Source organism: Thermobia domestica, chromosome 1, assembly GCF_964235325.1.
Source record: "Thermobia domestica chromosome 1, izTheDome1.hap1.1, whole genome shotgun sequence".
NCBI classification, from domain to species: Eukaryota; Metazoa; Arthropoda; class Insecta; order Zygentoma; family Lepismatidae; genus Thermobia; species Thermobia domestica.
The window spans coordinates 100,058,645-100,080,464 of record NC_137454.1 but is presented as its reverse complement, the minus strand read 5'-3'; the positions used below and the strand labels follow the sequence as shown (position 1 = coordinate 100,080,464).

The 21,820-nt window shown below is 35.9% G+C and overlaps 1 protein-coding gene across 1 annotated transcript in view; it reads right to left on the bottom strand.

Moving 5' to 3' along the window:
- The window catches only part of LOC145687639 (annulin-like), a 73,118-nt gene extending 52,718 nt beyond the window's left edge, over positions 1-20,400 (bottom strand). The window contains exons 1-4 of the mRNA XM_081761107.1: positions 20,381-20,400; positions 11,449-11,497; positions 8,050-8,271; positions 3,838-3,965 (exon numbers count right to left, since the gene is read on the bottom strand). Coding sequence (XP_081617233.1) covers positions 3,838-3,965; positions 8,050-8,271; positions 11,449-11,470 — 372 coding nt within the window. The 5' untranslated portion in view covers positions 11,471-11,497; positions 20,381-20,400. The remainder of the gene's footprint in view (positions 1-3,837; positions 3,966-8,049; positions 8,272-11,448; positions 11,498-20,380) is intronic.
- Positions 20,401-21,820: the final 1,420 nt, after the last annotated feature.

The following is a 21,820-nucleotide window of genomic DNA, read 5'->3' as shown; positions in this document are numbered from 1 at the left end:
ATTTGAAAGATCATTTTATGTTTTGTTAGATTTTTATTCTCTAGTCTTTTGTTTTTCTATCATCTTTTCTTCTATGCTTAATTTCTTCTTTACTACGGATACTGCACTTTTTTTTTTATGTTTGGCATGGATTTTTTATTTGTGTCATATGAAATCTTCATTTTTTTAAATGCTTATTTTATTTTCGTCATTATTACTAGCCTTATGAATCAGTGCATTTCAGGCCCGCAACTAGAGGGGGCCAGGGAGCCAGCCCCCCTAAACTTTTCATGGCCCCTCCAGACCTCAATACAAAATACGGTACTACTATTAATACAAAAATCATAATTTAGATATTTGTAAGAGAATTTTTAATGACTTGGCCCCCATATCTTATCCATGGCACCCCCAAACTTCTGTGTCTAGTTGCGAGCCTGGTGTATTTTACTTTATGGGTTTAACTTAGAAATATTTATTTTCAATTTGTAATAGCAGCTACATAGTGTTTTTCTGAATTATTTTTCTTTTAATATTTTATAAACTGTTACAACTATATGGTAAATAATAATTATTTTTGTATTTTATACTGTATTAGAGATGCAAAAAAGCCGGCTTTTTTGAATCGATGGTTTTTTTCACATAAAAAGCCGGCTTTTTTGGGGAAAAAACGAGAATTTTGGAAATTTTGGCTTTTTTCATTTTCATGATTTTTCTATCTAAATAGCTTTCTTATAGTATATTCTATAGTTAGATAAGAATTCCATGACCTAAATGCCATATTTTTCTCTAAAATTCACCACCAAGGTGGATGGAGCACATGTTTTACGAATTAAAGCTAACATGAAGAATGTAGTATTTGAGGGCAGTTTTAGAGGCTATTTAACTTTATTTTTAACTTTTCAGTTATCAACATTTTTTTCTTCTTGGGATCATTTCAGTTTGTCGTCTGTGTTTCATTTCTAAGAGCTTAGTACTCTAGCTTCTAGCGCAAAAGTTAAACTTACGTTTTTCTATATATCCGTCAAAGCGTACGTTTTTCAATATATCCGTCTAACCGTACTTCCACATTTCTGTTATACTGTAGCTGTGCAACAATTTAGCAATAATTTTCCGGATACAACCTTGAATACTAATTTATACAAATAATCAGTAGCGGATTTAGAAAAGTACTTTGGGACGGGTTTCTCCGATTGTTTCATTTTCTAAAATGTCCTAATTTTATTTGGGAGGAGCTTGAAGTTTATGAGTACAGGCATAACTAATACTGTATTTTGTTTCGTTTATATATTTAGTGATAATCTTCCGGATACAACCTTGAAGAACATTTTATACTGAGAATCAGTGGCGGATTTAGAAAAGTATTTTTGGAAGGTTTTTTTCTTACTAACGTTTAGTTTTTCTAAACATTCGTAATTTTTATTTGACGGCAGCTTAAAGTTTATGAGTAAAGGCATAACTAATAGATATTTCCTTTGTTTTAGACATCCCGTAATTTTGGGGAACAGGCTTCAGTTCGAAAGACCATCCCTCTAACCTTCGCAAAACCGTCACTGCTGGTAATTAGTAATAATAACGATTTAAAAACAATAAGAAATGAAGTCGGCCAACTCACAGTACACGCACTATTTCTACTTCATAGATGGAATGAAGAAAAGTTTTGTCAGAATGGTCGAATGCTGAGTTGAATTCCGGACTTCTCGATAGAAGCGCAAAAGCTCCACTCAGTCATGTTTGATGTGCAGTTGCATTTATCTTAAATATATTCCGTAGCCCCCTTTTTTTCTTTTCTTTTCTTTTTGGTGTTGGTGGGGTGGGGAGAGTTCCATAATGATATGAAGGGTGTAAGCCAAGAACATGGTAACTAACAAATTTTCAATTCCTGAGTTATGCAGCACCAGATAGACAGCAATAATAATAATAATAATAATAATAATAATAATAATAATAATAATAATAATAATAATAAAATAAAAAGAACGAAAAATGCAAATTGTGTGAATTTTATGGTGACGTTTTCATACATTAAACAATCTGCATTAGTTTTATTTCCTTTTCACCTTTTAATCAAGGTGTCCTATGTTCAATTCTCGGTCGAACCACAACCCTTCTTTCATGCGTAAACAAAGTAGCGGTTGGGATGTAGCTTTAAGCGAAAGTCTTCTCCTTGATAACCTCGGTATTACGTAAGGATGTTAAGCCTGAACATACGAAACGAAACTAAATTGTATATTTCTGCATGCCTGAATGCCTGTTTTATAAAGAAGCCAAGGTTGCTTAAATATACCAGGGGTGCCCACAAGGGGGGGCTATGACGCAAACTGCGTCATTGAAATATTTGGAGGTTAAAAATCTATATAAATATGTTTGAGGGGGTGTAAAAATTAATCGAAATTTTTTTTTCATGGAAAAACACCTACGGATAGACAATTGAGGGGGAGTACGTCATGGACATGAGGGGGGGTGGGCACCACTGAATATACTGATATAGACAAAAATTATCGATTGCCTACGTAGCTTCCAACATTAGCTTGGATTGTATTTTCAATGATATGTACGTACTAAATTTGTAATTTAATACTTCAGTTTTAGCGTACTGATTATGATACGTTGACCTTTAAATTTTACATGCAAAGCAATAACAGGATTTTTCCGTTATTGTTTTACATTTAGAGTAATAACGGGATTTTCCCGATGGCTAGGGCGGGAGTTTCTCAATTTAAGAAATTTACTGACCGGACTTCTTTAAGCTTATGTGACTTCTTCCAGCATAACCCCGTTGTTGCATAATAACACCAAGGCGAAACAAACTTATTTCTGTCAATATGTAATATAAATACATAAAGCAAAATATCTAAACCCCAAAAAACCTGGTTTAAACCAAAAAAGCCTAGTTTAAACTCCCCCCCAAAAACGGGTTTTTGGCATTTTCAAAAACAACCATGGTTCTTGCCAACCCTGTTTACTTTTGTATGTAGGAGGTTAAAAAAATCTTATATACATTGGTTAATCCTTTGGAATTCATAATGTAAATATGTTGAGAAGTAAAACTGTTTGAAATATCTTTTCGAAATTCATGGTTTATTTTCGAGGTTTTATATTATCGGCATCAACCACTAATTAAATGACTGTGTTGTAGAAAAGCGAAACAAAATCTGGTTTGTCAATTTAAAGCAGAATTTTCAAAAAAGCCCAAAATTTCCCAAGCAAAAAAGCGAAGCAGAAAAAACAGTTTTTTTTTTTCAAAAAAGCCGGTTTTTTTCCGAGCCCTTGCATCTCTATACTGTATACTTATTCTATATGGTATACCTTTTCAATATGCTTGTTAATTATGCTTTTTTTTATTATTGTTTTTGTATTTCCAAGTTTGTAACATACTGCATGTTTTTATGTTATTTTTCTGAACTAATATTTTATCCATTTCACTTATTTTTGTATGATCAGTTGTATGTTGTTAATTCTATTTGCTTGCGCCCTATGCCTGTAAAAGTTTTTTTTTTGGGGGGGGGGCACTTGTGGCTGTGATGATATTTGCTTCCAACAAACTTATATTATTATTATTATTATTATTATTATTATTATTATTATTATTATTATTATTATTAATTTGTAGTAGTAGTAGTATTGATAATTATATTGTTTATGTAGACATTTCAAGAGTACTTAAAATACACAAGATTTGACTATTTGGCTTGACGGCTCGAAACTCGACCCGAATTAGAGTAGAGTTGGAGGAAATTTTTCGAATCGAGTTTTAAAGAAAACTCTCTTGTACCCATCCCTAATTTTTACTGTACCTTTCAGCATGCAGGAAGAGTTGCAACTGCACAAAAAGAAGGTTAAATCTGTACAAAAACTTACATCCACTTTGATTGAATCCTCTTCAGCTGACTTCAGAAGTGCATTCCAGCCAGGCAATGGTTCACGTCCCTCTGACAACATAGGAACAGCAATTAAGGAGCCTTGGCCATGGTTGTGCCTTCTAGCACCTGAAATAAAAGAAAACTTGTGACTTCTAAGAACACAACTAAAATATTTTCTTGAAAGGAATTAAATGTTTATAGTAATGTTCATAAAAGATAAATTGTTAATGATTATATGGGGATTAGACGTTCGGAGAAGTTCCTGCATTAAGATTCATGTTAGATTATTTCCTGTATACCAATACCAACTACAATTATAGATATCCGGGCCAGCGGCAGAGTCTTGTAATACTGCTATTGGAGAAGTGATGGGAACGGTATATACTGTGAAAAATCTTGCATTATAGTCTGTGCACTTGCAACTGCCTCGGGTTAAAACCCTCCCACCCGTAGTTATTCGGAGCCCAAATTGATGCATACAAGTTGTGAATAAAACTGGCACGGAATACACCAGCTGCTAAATGTATGCTAGGATGGACTCAGTTGGCATTAAGTTTGACTGATTCATAAACAATGCATCCATAATCCAACTGAGCGGATGAGGATACAATACAGTCGTAGAGGAACAATGTTATCACCATAACAAATATGGGACAACACAGATTTAATGCTCTCTGACAGCGATGTTTCAGCTCTCTTAGATTGACTGCCCAAGACTGTGTGATCGAACTGGAGGCCAAGAAATTGATTGTCAACAAAAGACGAGCGTCTATGACCTAGATAAAGGTCTGGATGATATGCGAAATTACATAAGCAACAAAAGTGTAATCAGTCTTGTCAATGGAGAAAGTAAATTCGGTGGTTATTGATCAACGTTAAAGTGTTCAGAGCGAGTTGTGATTGTCTTTCAGTAACACAGATCCTAGAAGAGGCAATAAATTGACAGGTGGTCCGCATATGATATTCCATGATTGGAGCTAGTATCTGCGTCGTAGCACCATTTATCACCACCACAAAGAGTCCTATACTTAAGATACTGGCTTGTGGAACACTATTTTCTTGGCAAGCAGCAGTTGGAGAGTATGAATCCTTATCGCACTCAAACGTATCGATCTTCAAGAAAGTGTACGGCCTTCGACTCTTCAAACAAGTAGCTGGTGTAAAATTTCATAACGCCAAGTGGTGTTATGAGCCTTCAGAAGATCAAAGTAGATTGCGATCATATGTTGGCATGGTGAAAAGCAGTCTGAATTGCACTCTCAGGATTAACAAGATCTCTAGTGGAACAGAAGTTCCGCAAACCACATTGAAGATTGGAAAGCAATGAGATTTTCCAGATACCACACTAAGCATGCATTGGTCACTTTCTTAGACAACTTGCAGAAGCAACTGGTTAAGGCAATGGGCCTGTAAATGAAGCTGGACGTAAAGGATTTCCCACGTTTCAGAATAGGAAGAATTAAGTTTTACGCTAGATAGCAGATAAGGTTCCTTCAATCCTGATGCGATTGTAGAGGTCCAAAAGATGTTTAGCAGTAGCAAGAAGATTGCGAAGTATAGGGCAATTTATGAGATCAGGTTAGGTGCAGTTTTTTTTTTTTTTTTTTTTTTTTTTTTTTTTTTTTTAAAGTGTTGGTGAGAACAATGGTAAGTTCAGTTGCAGTAGAAGGCAAGTTGTAATCTTCTGTATTTGTTGACGCAAAATCTAAAAGTATATATTCCACTCGTGTTTTAACTTGAAAGTCAGACGAATAATTAACGGAGTTTGAAACTTCAGCAAAATGTGGCCCAATTCATTGGGAATCCGCTTCTGGTCAGTAATCAATTGGTCTTTCACATGGAAGCTCAGGAACCCCAAAGGTAAGAAAATAGGAAGAGTTAGGCATAAGAAAGCTATTGTGTTCTCTGAATTTGTTTAACATCAATTAAAAGAAGCTTTACAAACAGCGTGTAATTACTTTTCGCTAGTATTTTGGAGATCAAAGCAAGTAATAACGCTTCGAGTAGTGTTAAGTTGATGGTAGGCCTTGACCGAGACAGGGACAGGTCCCAGCGACATAATATACAATTTAAACTTATTGTCTGTTACATTATACACAAAGTATTTTGTGTAATTTCTTAATATGACCAGGGGGAAATGTACCCGTGGCAACATGCAAGAACTGTTTATGGATAACAAAGATAACATTTACCTAAAGTATCATGGGATCTATCTTTGATTATTAAATACTGGAGATTAAACTATACGGTCTGTTCCTCGATATGTTCATTTCCTAAGGAGGGTAAATTATGATACGTAGCCATATTGATGAAATACCTAAATCTTCCTCGTGACAGTTCTAGATCTCTCTGAAGCAATCAGCGTCTCTGGATCACCTTATATCAGTAAGCTGAGTCATGGCACAAAAGCAAGAGGAACAATTTAAGTGAGACAGGACCATTTGCACCACTGACTAATACGTATCGATTCAGGAGACTGCCATCCTACCGACTAAGGGGAGGAATGTTGGAGTTATGTTGGACTTTCATAAGGCGCACTCCCAGTATTCCCTTTCAAGGCATCAGTGCGGATGGGCGCTACCAGTTTCCCCTCCGCAGTCACCTGAGTCCGGGTCCGAACATCAATACGAAACATTCAGAGCTGTAGCATTAACTATAAGCCAAACGAGACAAAGTAAAAGAGAAAACGCACGAAAAAAAAAAAAACTCAATTTGAGGCTCTACTTGTTTAACAAGCTGCAAGATATAGCTTTCCGTGAACAAGTTAATTTGATTTTGAGTTTAAAGTTCCGTTCAGCAGCAAGGCTATATGAGACTTGGACCGACTGATTAACGTGGAATCCGAACCACTTGAGCTCCCGCCGGGAGCTTTCCGTAAACAAGTATCAGCCCAACAACTTCAATCTGGAGTACTAGAGGCTATTGCAGCATAATGCTGGGCGATTCGAGCGCTACTTTCCCGACTCCAGGAACTGTGCAATGGGAATAGTATATTCAGACGAGAAATTTCTTTTAATAATGTGGTATTAAAAAAAAAATAATAAAATTTGAAATAAAAAAATAAACTTCTGTCCCAATCATTTTTTTCTTCAAAAATTTCTTCAAATGACGTAAATATTGTAACATGAAGAGTTTAAATGAAATGGGTTTCAGTTTTAGGATAAAGGCAAGTGCGAAAGTGTTTAAAGTGAAAAAAAAAAAAAAAATCATACGATGGTCCTAGTAATGCTTATAGGCCTCCTCACTGGTCTAGTTGTAGCGCGTGTCTGGTGCACCTAATCTCGGGTTTGATCCAAAGTGGGAGAAGAAGAAAAAAAAATTAAGTCATTCACTTTCATAAATCCCCATCCTCCTTTGCCAAAGGATAAAACAATTTTCTAAAAAATAATGAAAAAAGATTCATGCTGATCATTATCCTACTTGTGATCACGATCAAGCTGATTATGCTTATGCTGGTGATATTACTGCTGCTGATGCAATTAAAAATTCTTGTTTGATAGAATATTTCTGGTCTCGTGACAAAATTGAAATGTTAATATTTTGATAAAATGAACTTTCTCAACTTTAGAAGAAATGGAAGCGCAATGTTCTATGAAAAAAAAGCTCATTTTTGATGACCTCTTCAATAGGATTTTAACGGCAAACGGATGGATTTTAAATTTTTATGCATTCAGAAAGTAAAATATTACTATTTTCCACTAATGGTTAGACTACTTGAGGTCTATTAAAATACAATCATTAAATTTCGCACATGCTCAAATTGACTCAATATTCTTTTGCAATACGAATAGAATTGCCAGTACAAATTAACTGTCATTTCGTATTATATGAACATATTCGTATTAACCCTTTTCTAATTGAACTTTGAAGTATCCCTCATTAATATTGTCCAGCTTTTCTGGCTACAATCCTATCTCGTTTAAAAAGAAAGGCAAACTAAGCGACATTCTCATGAGAAAACTGAGTATGAAGTTTTATGCCCATGAGTAATGTAGCCTGTTATCTTAAGTTTTCCTTTGATTTTTGTGTAATTTCCCTAAATAAGCAAAAGGAAACAGCCGTTGCATTTACCTGAATTTTCTTTAATTTTTACACTTAGTTCTTTTTAGCATAACACGGTACAATTTAGGGTATAGAGTATGAAACTTTTAAGTAGTAGTAAAATAAAATTTTAAAGCATCAACTTAATTACATATAATCTTCAACGTACCTGCTACTTTGAAGATGAAGGAAATTTTATCGTTATCAGCATCATAAGAGCGATTGAAAGTGATATTTATAGTAAAAGGTTGTCCTCTTCGAACCACCAACCGTGGATCTTCTGCTCTTTCCATAACATCAAAGCGATCTGTGTGGTGTGTTCGGCCATTTTCTGATAGACACAAATCAACCTTCTTCACCTGCAATGCCTTCACATCAGCCGTACTATCATCTGAAAAAAGACAGATAAGGAATACAATAAAATACGTGATAATTCAATGGACTCAAATTTATGCAAAATTAAGTTTTTCATAAACATATAATCCAGTTTCTAATGTAGTGAAAGATTACTCTGCACAAAATAAAATAATTACGTACAGTTAGTTTCGTAGAACATAAAATAATGAATTTAAATACCAACGACAATTAGGAATGTTGATCTTTTTGTTTGCTTAATGCGAGTCTAGATGTTTTCTTTTCTGTAAGGAAGATTCAGGACTGAGTTGACAACCTTCCTGTGCCAAACTAATTTGTATTTAGTACTTAATTAAAAAAAAAAAAAAAAAAAACTACATTTTGGACTTCTTTCTGAAAAATTCTGAGGCTTACCAATTCATCAATTTCAAAAGCTGAACAAAATGATAGTGTATAACAACCACTAAATGTGCATTATGAAAAATCCCAGTTTGTAATGAGCTTAATGCTTGTTTTGCATATTTTATATGTCGTTATAGCCCACAGTCCGTATATTTATATATTCTAGGCTACTGTTTAATCAAAATCCATCTAAATACTTCATTCTGATATTACCTTTTTTTATTGTAGTATGTAATACGTTAAAGATTTACACACTTTTTAAATATTGTACATTAAGTTTCACAAGATGGATTCTCTGTATGTTATATATTTTTCGTTGCTATGACAACTTATAAAACATGTCGTATCACTATCACAACCGAACATCAATCATAATAACAGAAAAGAAATTACATTATTTTTCTTTATATTTTCTTCTTCCTTTTTGAACAGCTTGTGTATATTTTAAAAGCACATTTTACCCATAAATACAAGTTATTATATAAAAATTACACAATACCGTTACAAGTGTAAACCTCATGCGTAGTTGGAGAAAGTAGAGAAACACTTTCGTTAGTCTAAAAATTAATGGTGTACGAAAAGTATGATGCCTAGTAAGATTAAACTAATACTGAAGATCGCACTAATCAAGCTTTTCATTAAAACACTACCAAGATGACAGAATTCAACAGGGATGGCTAACCTACTGTCCGCGGACCAACACCCAGCCTCCAAATGGTTCTATTCAGTCACATGATTTGATTGACGAATGAAAATATAAGGATAAAGCTACTTCGAAAGAGTTGTATTAGATATAAAGTAGGATTATGAATTCGATTTCTGGGCTTTCGATATCTATGGTCATGTTAGCCCATCACGCATGAGGTATGACTTCCGTCGATGATCACACTATCCGAGGAAAGACGGAAAATAGGAAGTAGCATTGAACCTGTGTATTAGGTACCATCCTGGCATTTGCCTGGTAAGAATGAGGAAAACTCAGAAAAATCTCACTCAGTATTGTCGGCCTGAAAATGCTTTTACACTTTTTTTTTTTGACAGTGTCCCCACCGGGAATCTAACCCGGAATGGATATAGACTAATAAAGGTGTACATTTATTTCGCTTCTGAGAATCAGTTTCAACTTGAATCAGAGTATAATAATTAGAGACCTCCGTCATTAATAAGGCTTAGTATTGTAAGAATTTTGTAAAATGTACTCATTCTTAAATATTTGCGCAGCTCAAGTTTTTTTTCTTTGTCCCTCTCTTAATAAAGTTTATTCATCACTGGCATAGAATATAATCAGTGAGATATAGCTTAAAATTGTAAATACCTTTTGTTTAATCGTAATACTGCCTAAAGACATCATTATCACTCGATAGATCACATAGAACTGAACGAAATTTCACATTTCAGGGTAAACTCATATGCGTAGTTGGAAAAAAATCTAGGAAAACAACTTTTATGGCATTAAAAGTACATCGTTCGTTGCCAACATAATGGAGATGATTGTACTTTTTTATTTTTCTCTCAACAGTGAAAACTTCTAATACAAAGTCCCGAGAGCCTTTCCTCGTGGCTATATGGTTAACGTACGCGTTTTGCGGAGTGGAAAATTCGGGTTCGATTTCCGATGGGAATTCAAGTGGTTCAGATTCTACGTTAAGCTTCAGGAACCCATATCATATTACCCCGCTGCTGAACATGACTAAACCCAAAATCTCAACTCAACTAAGTACAAAGTGACGCACATACTCCTAACAATGACACACACACACACACCCACCCTTCACCTCTCCGCCTCGACTCAATGTCGGCTGAGTCGAATTCTACCGTAGAAGCTAATTTACACCTCCAATCTAGGATTTAGAATATGTGAATGCTAATGTTTAGAACTTCGTCTTCCAACTATCAAACCGATGTTATATTGGCAAACTGATAACTTTCACCTAAGTACGGGACAATATTTCTCCCTCTTACATGATATGTCCTACTTGTTTTCCTTTCAACATCTGTGTTGATTGTAGGCCTATCATTTCCGTACGAATCTGTCAATGAAGATAGTTTTAGTACATATGTACACTCATGTCCAAAATGATTGTCGCGTATGTATAACTTCTTTTTGTAAGAATATAATTTGATAATTATTTTGCAGGGCACTTTTAATACTGATACTATGTGTATAATCGGGAAATGTATATTTGTGGTAAATTTCATAGGAAAAGATTTATAGGTCTAAATACGAAAATTAGAATGAGTAAAACCAAATGTTGCTAAATGGACAAGAAAATCATTTTCGTTTTATTGTTCTTATTTACTGCTCTTTTGACATGAAATTTTCCACATACATGCCTTTGCTGATTATACACATACTAACATTAAGAAATACCGGGCGAATTAGTTATCAAATTATATTTCTACAACAACTTATTTATAGACATGCGACAATAATTTTGGACATGAGTGTACACTTTTGTTAAAGAAAAATTTGGCAACCCACCTAACTTTAGAAGGTCGTATTCTGGGAACTGTACATAGGAATTTCAAATACTTTGGCTCTGAATAAAGATATTAATTGGCTAAAGAAAATTCAAATTTGTTTCAACCAAGTCCAAATACGGGTAATCATGCAGGAGGTTTTAAAGAGAGGCGAGTGGCCAAGATTTCTTGAAAAAGACCACATTATTTTAAAACAACTATCTCTGTAATGCCATAATATACATTCTCCAGGTCAGGCTACTGGTAGGTGAAAAGTGGATCTCTGATGCTTACGTGTCTAAAATAACACTACATGTACGGTAATATTATTCATAAGAAAGTTAAGACTTACCAAGAACCAGAAGTCGTATCATCTTACCAGAAGACAGAACTTAATCGACCTAGAAAATAAATTCTTCAGATTATTACATGAAACTAGAACTGAAATGCAATGCAATGAAAGTAAAATCAACCAATCTTGGATAATTTTTCGGAAAATAAATTTAAAGAAGTTGAACAGAATAGTTAAATAAAATAATTCCTATTGGCTCAGTACGCTGAAGGAGATGAATGGTACACGTTACAAATGAAGTAAGCATTTGGAGTAATTAAGTTTGAGAAACGAAGGAACAGAAGAATCCTCTTAAACAAGGATTGAACCTACGGAGAAGGAGAGATTTGATGGGCGGTGTTACAAAATATGTATATTGACCGGGCGCACACTCAAATTTTTGATGGGGTGGGTCCAATACGACAAGCCACTACATCTATGTAGTATTGAACGGGTATTTTTCTGTACCTGAAAACACGATAAGTAACTGTAAAATACTTCCATCTATATTTAATGATAGAACTAGATTGCTTTTATTAAAGAAAGAGTACAGATTGAGTGTAAAATCAAATGTTCATGTTACATCAATAAATAAGTAAGTGTACAAATGTATGTTAAGTTAGGAAGACTTTTTTGGGAGGAGGGGGGTCCGGACCCGGTTGGCCCCCGTGGGTGCGCCCCCTAATATTGACAAATTTGTGATAATTCAACATATTCCTCATGGAAAATGTTAGAATATATCTATTATATACCTAGATAAATAACCAGGACATTATTGTACTTAGAATCCACTTTTGTCTCGCGATTGCCAACTGATTTTTCGACAGTCATCATCTCTAGTGTCAAACTTCATTCGTGACAAATATTTTTGAAAGATTTCCAAAAGTTTAAAAAAAATGTTATATATCAGCACTTTTGCGGATATTGGCAATCCGGAAACTGCGGCGAGCACCATAACATGCTAATTCAGTAGCGTACACAGACTTTCAAGGGAGTTTCTAACTCAAATTCATATCATTTCATGTATTTTTATACTCATACATATCTTAATACGAGGGCCATGCCGAAATTTTTTTAACAGCGCAATAATCTAACATCACAGCAACATTTTGTTTATTGCATTCGACACTGATATTATGTGACTTTCATCCATCAATGGCAACAATGAGTGTGATAGCATGGTCAGAGATAAGAGAGATAAGGAATCGCGTGTGAGCCATCGTCTAGTTAGTCATGGAGTTGTCAAGACGTGACTTTCGCGCTACGATTTTCTACGATTACAAGAAGGGCTTAACGCGGAGCAGTGCCTTGAAACGTAGGCGAATACTTTTGGGGAATCTGCTCCTTCGCGAGCCAGTGTTGGAAATTTGTTTCTTGAATTTAAAAGGGGACGTACGTCACTTGAAGATGAGAATAAGAGCTGAGATTAAGAGAACAAGTACCTGTATTTCGCAGCTCTTCATTTTGGCGCGAACACAGTCAAACAAAGAAAATTAGTAATAATAATAAAAATTTTGATAAATCCATCATATCGGAAGGACACACGTTGGACTCAAAGCAATATTTCATCGAGAACACGCTTTGTCAACGAAAATCAACGAATTATTACCAAATTCAGAAGTGAGACGGGCCCTTTTCCCCTCAGGGGTTCCAACGTGTTCACAACAAATTAAAACTGTACCCATGCCTAGAACGCTTCCTGGCCCAGTGCTGGCGGCTCCGAAATTGCAATTTAACTATACATCCTTAAACGCCACAGATACCATGGATCAGAACTGCCCAAATCAAATTACTGCACCTTTCCCAGGGGCTACACCTTATCCTCTACCATTGCCTAGTGATCCCCATTTTCTGGATCTAAATCAGAGTGGGAGTGATGGGATATGTGGATACTGCTCAGGACCCTATACCCTTGAACATATGAATGCGTATAAACATCCGGTCCTTTCACGTGCAGAGGCTGAGAACTCCAGACATGTCAATTGATATCAATGTAAACCCAACTACCAGTACTAAGAAACAAAAATTATCAATGGATGACCAAACCAAATCACAGCATACTCTCTCGTAGGACGAGAGTAACATTGAAATGGATGATTTTGAAATGCCATCAGCTAGAAAAACAATGCTAAAACTAGCTCTACGAACTCGCTGAAACTACCACTTCACAATCAATTTGAAGCGCTAGAAGATGAAGAACAAATCAATCTTTCACAAACAATTATTACCAATGATGTTAGGACTTCAACCAAATCTCCAAAACCAAAATGCCTTTATATATATATATATATATGATGTGGAGAAAAAAAAAATCACGCTGACTAAAACGCTAAGACCAAACCTTCGATCGGCAAAATTTCAACAACAGAAAGATTTCATAAAAGTTACGTGTACTGACGTACGAGATTATGACAAATTGGTAGCATTTTGTCAACAGAACAAAAAGCAGTATGCCACCAAAGTCATACGGAAAGATCTTCCGTTGAAAGTTGTACTCAGAAAATTACCAGTCGATACTCCAATTCAGGATATTGAAGACGACTTAAGGGACCTAGGGTTCAATGTTCGAAGTGTTACACAATTAAAAGGGAAGAGTAAAAACTCCACTGAACGTGTCTATCTTCCTCTGTTTCTCGTTCAATTGGAGAAAGACCAAAAAGCGAAAGAAATCTTTACTACTCCTTATCTGTTAAGCTACCGCATCTCTGTGGAAAATGATAAACCACAAGAGTTCCTGCAATGCTACAGGTGTCAGCGCCTGGGTCACAGTCAGGAATACTGCAATGCAATGCCAAGATGTCAAATGCCCAGAAAATCATCTTACCCAGTACTGCCCAAAGAAAATAAGGGATACTTCAGCTTACTGTTGGAATTGTCAAGGAGCTCATCCTGCTAACTACAAAGGATGTGTTGTCTTTGAGAATGGAAAAGCCAGACGCACTGCCAACAAAAAGATGGAAAACTCGTCTCCACCCGCTAAGGACACAGAACTTGCAGATTACCACTAATACAACCTCAGGACCATCCAAGAACTCAACCAACAATACATATACATATGTATACAATATATATACATATAATATATATATATATATATAATATATACAATATATACACATATAATATATATATACATATAATATATACATATATACATATTCATATATATATATATATATATATATATATATATATATATATATATATATATATATATATATATATATATATATAATCAGACTTATTACTGTTTCTACTTACTGGAGTCTGCATTTTATTGTAGCTTCCAGTAGCGAGTTTACGCCCTTTTTGCATCAAACTCATTTGAGGCTTTTGCCATACTTGTTTAGCCTCCTGGTAATATTTCAATTCAATATTGGAATAAAATACTGCATATTACATTGTTTTGTGTAAGAATAAAACAGTACTTAAATTTTCAACAGTTTTTTTTCCAACTGCATGTTTCTGACTTACGCCCTTATTGCACCAAACTCCTCAATTTTACTCAGTATTCGTTTAATTCACAACAACGAAAGAATTGAAGCAGTTTCTTCCTTGATGGAATGAAATTTAGGTTGATTTGAGTTAGGGCCTTATGCGACACCAAGATTATGAAAGAATTGTCGGCAAGAGTTTACTTTGACAGAGTGACTGCAACCGATTCATCTGACCCGGTTCCCGGAGCAGTTGAGGAATCACATTGAAGTTGCTCCACCCGATCGTGACAATGTCATGTGGTATTATGAGGGTAAAGGTGGACGTGGAATAAAACGAACCCTGCGGGCCTTCTACCACCTTTCGCTTGCTCAGCTATGATCCGTAACGTTTTTTTTATATCAATAAAGTTGTGTGTGAAAAGTGGACTATATACCACGTGACAGCACCAAAGGCTAAAACAGTTCCAGGGGAAGTGACAACCTATAAGAACCGATTCAAGTCACTGTCCGAGTCAAAGTAAAATCTTGCCGTATGGTCTAACCATTACATCGATTTGTATTAGGGCTTTCCTTCGTGGCTAAGCGGTTAGCGTACGCACCTTTGGCGTGGGAGTCCCGGGTTCGATTTCCGGCGGAAGCTCATGTGGTTCGGATTCCACGTTAATCAGTAGGTTCAAGTCTCATAGCCTCGCTGTTGAACGGGACAAATTCAAAATCAACTCAACTGTATCAGGGCTTTCTACTGCCAGGAAGTTCTGAACTCGAACAACGTGAACCGTAAGCGATCACGGCAGTTAGGGCGCAAAGAAGTGTCCTTGTTTAAGAATGTACTGACTGTAGATCAGGGCCGATCAGATTTCATAAGCCAATAGACATTTTTTTTAATGGAAGTCCGCAAATTTGTGAAAGCGGGACTACAAACTTTTTGTACCCCCTCCGTCTTCCTAATGGTTGTCAGTATTATTCACTTCTTGTAATGTAGAGTCAAGTAACAATAGCTATACGGTTTTAACAGTTTCTTTCAAATTTTCAAATTTGCCATTATTTTAAATAATTAAAAAAAAAAAAACATCTTCTGTGAAGTTTTGCTGGCAAAGTTTATCTACGTATGACTACTCTACCATAAACAATTCGACGGAAATTTCAAACTGGGAAGAATTGAATAATAATAATAATAATAATAATAATAATAATAATAATAATAATAATAATAATCACTGGTTTATGTGTAATTATAACTTTGAAGTCACAAGTAATATGAAGTTCCATTTTAATATAAGAACGTCGAAACTATTAGGTTAATATGATTTCCGATTTATCTTCCAATTAGAACAATGTTATTGTAATGTAGTAATTGTTATTTATTGGATTTCGCGTCTTTTAGGGCAACTAACAAACTACTTTGGTATTATAACCTTCGATGGAATAATTCTACTATTATGTCCCAGGAAAATTAAAAAAAAAAAAAAAAAAAAAAAAAACTAGTGGAAGTGATGGATTGTGAAATAGTAAAATGGGAATGTGGGAGGAAACCTAAGAACCCCGGGAAAACCCACGTTGTTAAATATAAACTCACGTAGCCTGGAATCGAACTAAAGTCTGTTTCAGGCAACCTGATAGTAAACTCCCCTACCTCCCACTACTTACTACTGCAGAAGGGGAAGGCAAGTTGTTAACCTTCACAGGGAGGGAAGCTTTTCAAATAAACAAAATCGTGTAAACTAAATTCGTATGTCAATTCGCTCGCACCTGATGTTGAGAAAGCACTGCTGTTCCTTTTGGCTATCAAACTCGAGTGGAAGGCGGAACACCAACATTCACCTGTACTTGAGCGTGGTGGGGGGAAAAACTTTTTCCTATTAGGTTATGTGAAACAGATTATAGTATGCCCTCACATCGGAGGCGAGTACTTGACCCTAAGCCACTGTGTTCCTAGCCTGCGAAACCCTACGAATATGACCAACCAGTTAAAGAGGTTATGTAATTAACACATCAGCTTTGATCATTACATTTTCTTATCACGGAGCTTCTAGTTTTTACTAGGTAATAGTTAAGAACAGCTACTTCTCATCTCCCGTGCACGAGGATACATCTTACTGTTGCACTAGCTAAACACCCTAAGTACAAGGGCAAGAACTCAGTCTATTACCTACTTTTTAACATCCTAGATAGTCAATGAATAATTCCTGAAAGTATGGCGTTTCTCGTCCTTCCCTAAATGGGAAGTACGGCTCCTTAACTATAACCTTTTACTAGTTCAAGAAGTTTCCAGTTCCTCCCCACGATACTGGGTCAACACTGGAAATTAACTGTCAAATCACAAACTGGGAAGACAACCATTTGCCATACAGAAACCTGATCATAATAGCTATGCTCCGAGACTTTCTTCTTTCTTGAAAACTGCGGATGTTTTCCACTTAAACTTATGTAACGAAACTTAACGAGTTAAACCATCTACGGGAGTGAGATTTTAAATCCGCTCTTCACTTTTTCTCTAACTCCAGGAGTCCTTTCGCAAAGCTCTACGAGCTTCGAGCTCGATAGTTGAGCACGCGTATGTGTGAACAGTGCTGTAAGTAGATAGCAAATGCCCCCAAAAGCTCAAGCATAAGTGTGCCCAAATTGGAAATTTACCCAAGCAAAGGCTCTTTTTACTACCAGTATGATCGTTAGTTCTTTCTGTATATGCCTTTCGAGACAGCCCAATGTATTGAATAAGAGGTGCGCAGATTAAAAAGGTTTTCCATGATGTAGACAGCATTATACATCAGTCGCTTTTATTCCCAGGTTTTATCCATTTTACACAGGTTGAGTGAACCCATGAACCGCATTTGGATGACTTTAGAACCAGTTGCCATACACTGAGGATCCAACTGAATGAAGAAAACTTGAGTTTTTCCATGCCCCCGTTACATTTGTTGAAAGTACCCCCCCCCCCACTTCTCTGAGCCAACTGATTACTTATCTACTATGGAAAAAAGAATTTTTTTTTAACCTACCAAAACATCTTCAAACAAAAGTAAATATTTTAAAGTAAACATAATAGAAGAATCCTATGCATGGTAATAAAACCCGATTTGTTATTCGAAGTTTATTTTTACATTTCGTTTCACCTAGCTTCCCAAAAAAGTAAGTACACTTTAATGATTTCTCCTCTCTCTCTCTCTCTCTCATATATATATATATATATATATATATATATATATATATATATATATATATATATATATATATATATATATATATAATATCCAAACCACATGAGCTTCCACCGGGAATCTAACCCAGGTCTCCCACGCCAAAGGCGCGTACGCTAACCGCTTAGCCACGAAGGAACTCTGTGCGTGTCTAGTATGTAATACTATGTTCGTATAAGTCTCAGTGGAAGTTTGAGAGACTTTATATTATGTGTTGGGATCCCATTAATATTAACAATTTGGAAATTTTAAAAAGAGAATTCTCGTATTATAAGTCATGTAAGTTATCCTAAGGAGACCCCATATGGATTGCAAAATCTGGCAAATGGGAAAGCAGCAGTTTTGTAAACAGCAAGAACGGTAGTGATAAATGGGCTTAAGAATAAAGTATCGCACTTCTGTTTCTGACGTGAAATGCATTGGCGTAACTAGAAAGCCCAAGCTTCTCTAGAACACTTGTAACCCTAGAATACAACTTGAAAGGTTCTTTTAATTTTCAGAAGTAAGAGAGACACCCTTCACTAGCAAAATATCTTAGTTACTTTAATTTCGATATGGCTGACTAGATACTGGATGTTCAACTGGATGATGCATTGTCAATATATCCTCTTCGAAGTGAATTTATAATTTTATGGACTGCAGTTAGATAGCCTTGAATCCAAAGCTTATCAACATAATGTGCGTATGCTCTTTAGACTAAGAGACATATGAACGGAAGATAGAAAATTGATGGAATGAAAGGAAAGACGAAACGAAAGTAGTTACAGAAAAGAACCTACCCACAAGATGTCCATTACCTGGCTTATAATTGAACCTATATGATGATTTGTGTCCGATTGCTACAAAGGAAAGTGAGATGAAATTGATATCCTCCCAGAATAAGCCTCAAATCTACACGCCCCCCCAATGTTGAAGACAACTCTACTCCCTGATCCTCCAGAGCATTGTTTTTGAACTTCATAAATAGTTCGAACGTCTATGGGAATATATATTTATGAGAACTGTCTTACACGTCCACTCCCCCCTCCCCCATGTTGAAGACCTATTTCTTCCGCTGCTAAGCATTGGAATGTAAATAGCCCATTCCTACTGTCGTTGTGTAAGAATTTAAGTTATGCCCCCTCGGCTGGTCTAGCGGAGAGCGCGCGCGCTTTGGGCGCACGGAATCCAGGTTTCAATTCCCGGTAGGAAGGTTTCAAAATTTGAAAGCATTACGATGGTTTGGATTCCACCTTCAGCTATAGCTCCATGCCTCATATAGCCGGTGCTGAAAAGCCGGGACTAAAAAGTCTATAACCAGTTCACAGTTTAATTCAATGAACTGTTAAACCTACAGTTTTGGGACCAGAATTCATTCCAATATTTTGGGTAATCTTTCTCGAAGATTGTACTCCTTTCTACACCACCCTCCTCTTCCAAATTTAGTATGCCAGAGGTCTAAGTTACTGGAAATCTTAGAATGAATGGATAAAAATTCGAACCCAGATTTAGTAATGGCGAATTCAGTAATTTTTCCTTTTAATTTCTAGTTTCCGTGGACCTTAGAAAAGATACAAACACACAATATACAAACAAGTTAAAAATGACCAGGTTTGAGGGAGGACAAACTTACAGCAATCACAGTACTGTCGTCCCAGCCTGTTGGACTACTCCCACTAGCAAGCACCCACTATTTCATGATTAGGCAAATACCTACATAAATATTCACGCTGTTCATACTTCCATTAAATCCACAATTAATTAATATACGATCCGTTAATAAGATTTGTTCTACGACGATGAACCTTCATATTGTCACATACCATACAAATGGGTCGTTCGAAATTAGTTTATAAACGAGAACATTTTCACTTCATCCTCCAAACTCTGTTGAAGGCAAGCAAAGATAATCAACTCAACTTTTTCCATGTTTTGAATGTCCATGCGTAAGCTGTATAGTGAAAGAAAGTAAGAACAGAGCTCTACTTGCTATCTATAATTCAAACTGTTACACACGTCGCACAGATAATGGCGTGATTGAATATACCCATTTAACTTAATGTATAAGTAAAAGAATAATACAGTCGCGCTGTCTAAAGGCTCGTATTTAAACGCAGCCTCCATAGTGTCTGAATGAAATGTTATTAAATGAATTTTGTTTATAGTACTACTCCAGAAATAAATAATTAACCATGTAGCACCAAACTTTTACAACATAATTTAAAAAACCTTAAAATTTAAGTATCAAGACAATATCGAAATTACCATTTCACATCACACTTAATTACTACAAATACCAAGCTTATGGATTTTTAAGTACCCTCTTTGTCTGATACGTACCGTAACAACAGGGTAACAGCAAGTAACAATTGTCAGGTAGCTGAATTTAGCTCTCATGAACATAACGCGCTATGCGACTGCCACCTATTGACCGTTTTCAAATTATAGTTCAGGCAATAAAGACCATATAGAAATCTTACTCCTTAAAAAAAAAAAAAAAAAAAAAAAATCTATCATGGTATATTGTATGTGGCTCTTTTATGTTTTGGGGTCGGAAAATCCGAATTTTTAACTTCGTATCAAATATTTCCCCCAAAACTTTTAAATTTAAAAAAAAAACTTCCAAAATTTTCTTTTTTAAAATGTTAGCTTTTTGTTCCTTTTGGGAAAAATACCTAGAGATTCAGAAAATACATCAAATTTGCAACAAAAAAGTTCCTAAGACATTTTAACGTATGACGAGAGGGGGACGCTAGCATCCCTCTGGACATGCGTCTCGGAGTCGCTAGGCCGCGTACGCTATAGTCTGTGCAACAAGAGCTGGCCTCAAAGCTTCTTTGTGGCTAAGCGGTTAGCGTACGCGCCTTTGGCGTGGGAGACCCGGGTTCGATTCCCGGCGGGAGCTCCTGTGGTTCGGATTCCACGTTAATCAGCAGGTCCCGTCTCCTATTGCCTCGCTGCTGAAAGGGACGTTAAACTAAAAATCAACTCAACGAAAGAGCTGCCCTCTGACAGATAGCTGCACGTGTACTAAACAGATTCAGTTGTATTAAATTTAGTACTGACCAAAAAGTATGCCGAGATAACTGCACTGAATTTGTTTAAATGTACAGTACAGCACCATGATAAAATGAAATGAAATCTTTGTTTTACCTCCCACGATTATGTCGGATAGGCTAAAGGAGACGGTGATTATAAATACTGAATGGAATGATAAAAAGGGGGTAGGAAATAGGAGAACCCACAAAAACTCACGCACATGGTGTGTTTGTTCGTTATTAATACCATTTGGTGCGAGCTGGAATCAAATCAGAGAGTCATCGCGGTCCCTAGCATCTGATTAGAAGCATTTACTCATTATTATTTAGCATTAGGATTTAGATTTCGGGGCTTTCGCCATACTAGCTCGTCGCGTATGACGGATGACGTCTGTCGGTGATCACACTATCCGGGGAAAGGGAAGGAAGGAACCGGCCTGGGACCTATATGTTAGATACCATCCCGGCATTTGCCTGATATGAATAAGGAAAACCTCATTCAGTATGGCTGACCTGAAAAAGATTTTCATACATTTTCGACCAAGTGACCCACCGGCAATCAAACCCGGAACCGCTCTCACCGAAGGTGAGAGTGTTACCAACTACGGTACGCGGACCACTCATTTATTATTATTGTTTCCAGTGTAAGAAGAATATAAAATATGTAGTTATATATTTGTTAATAAATCAATAAATAATAAATTAGAAACTGTTTTTTATGGATATAAACTTTCCTCTCTAG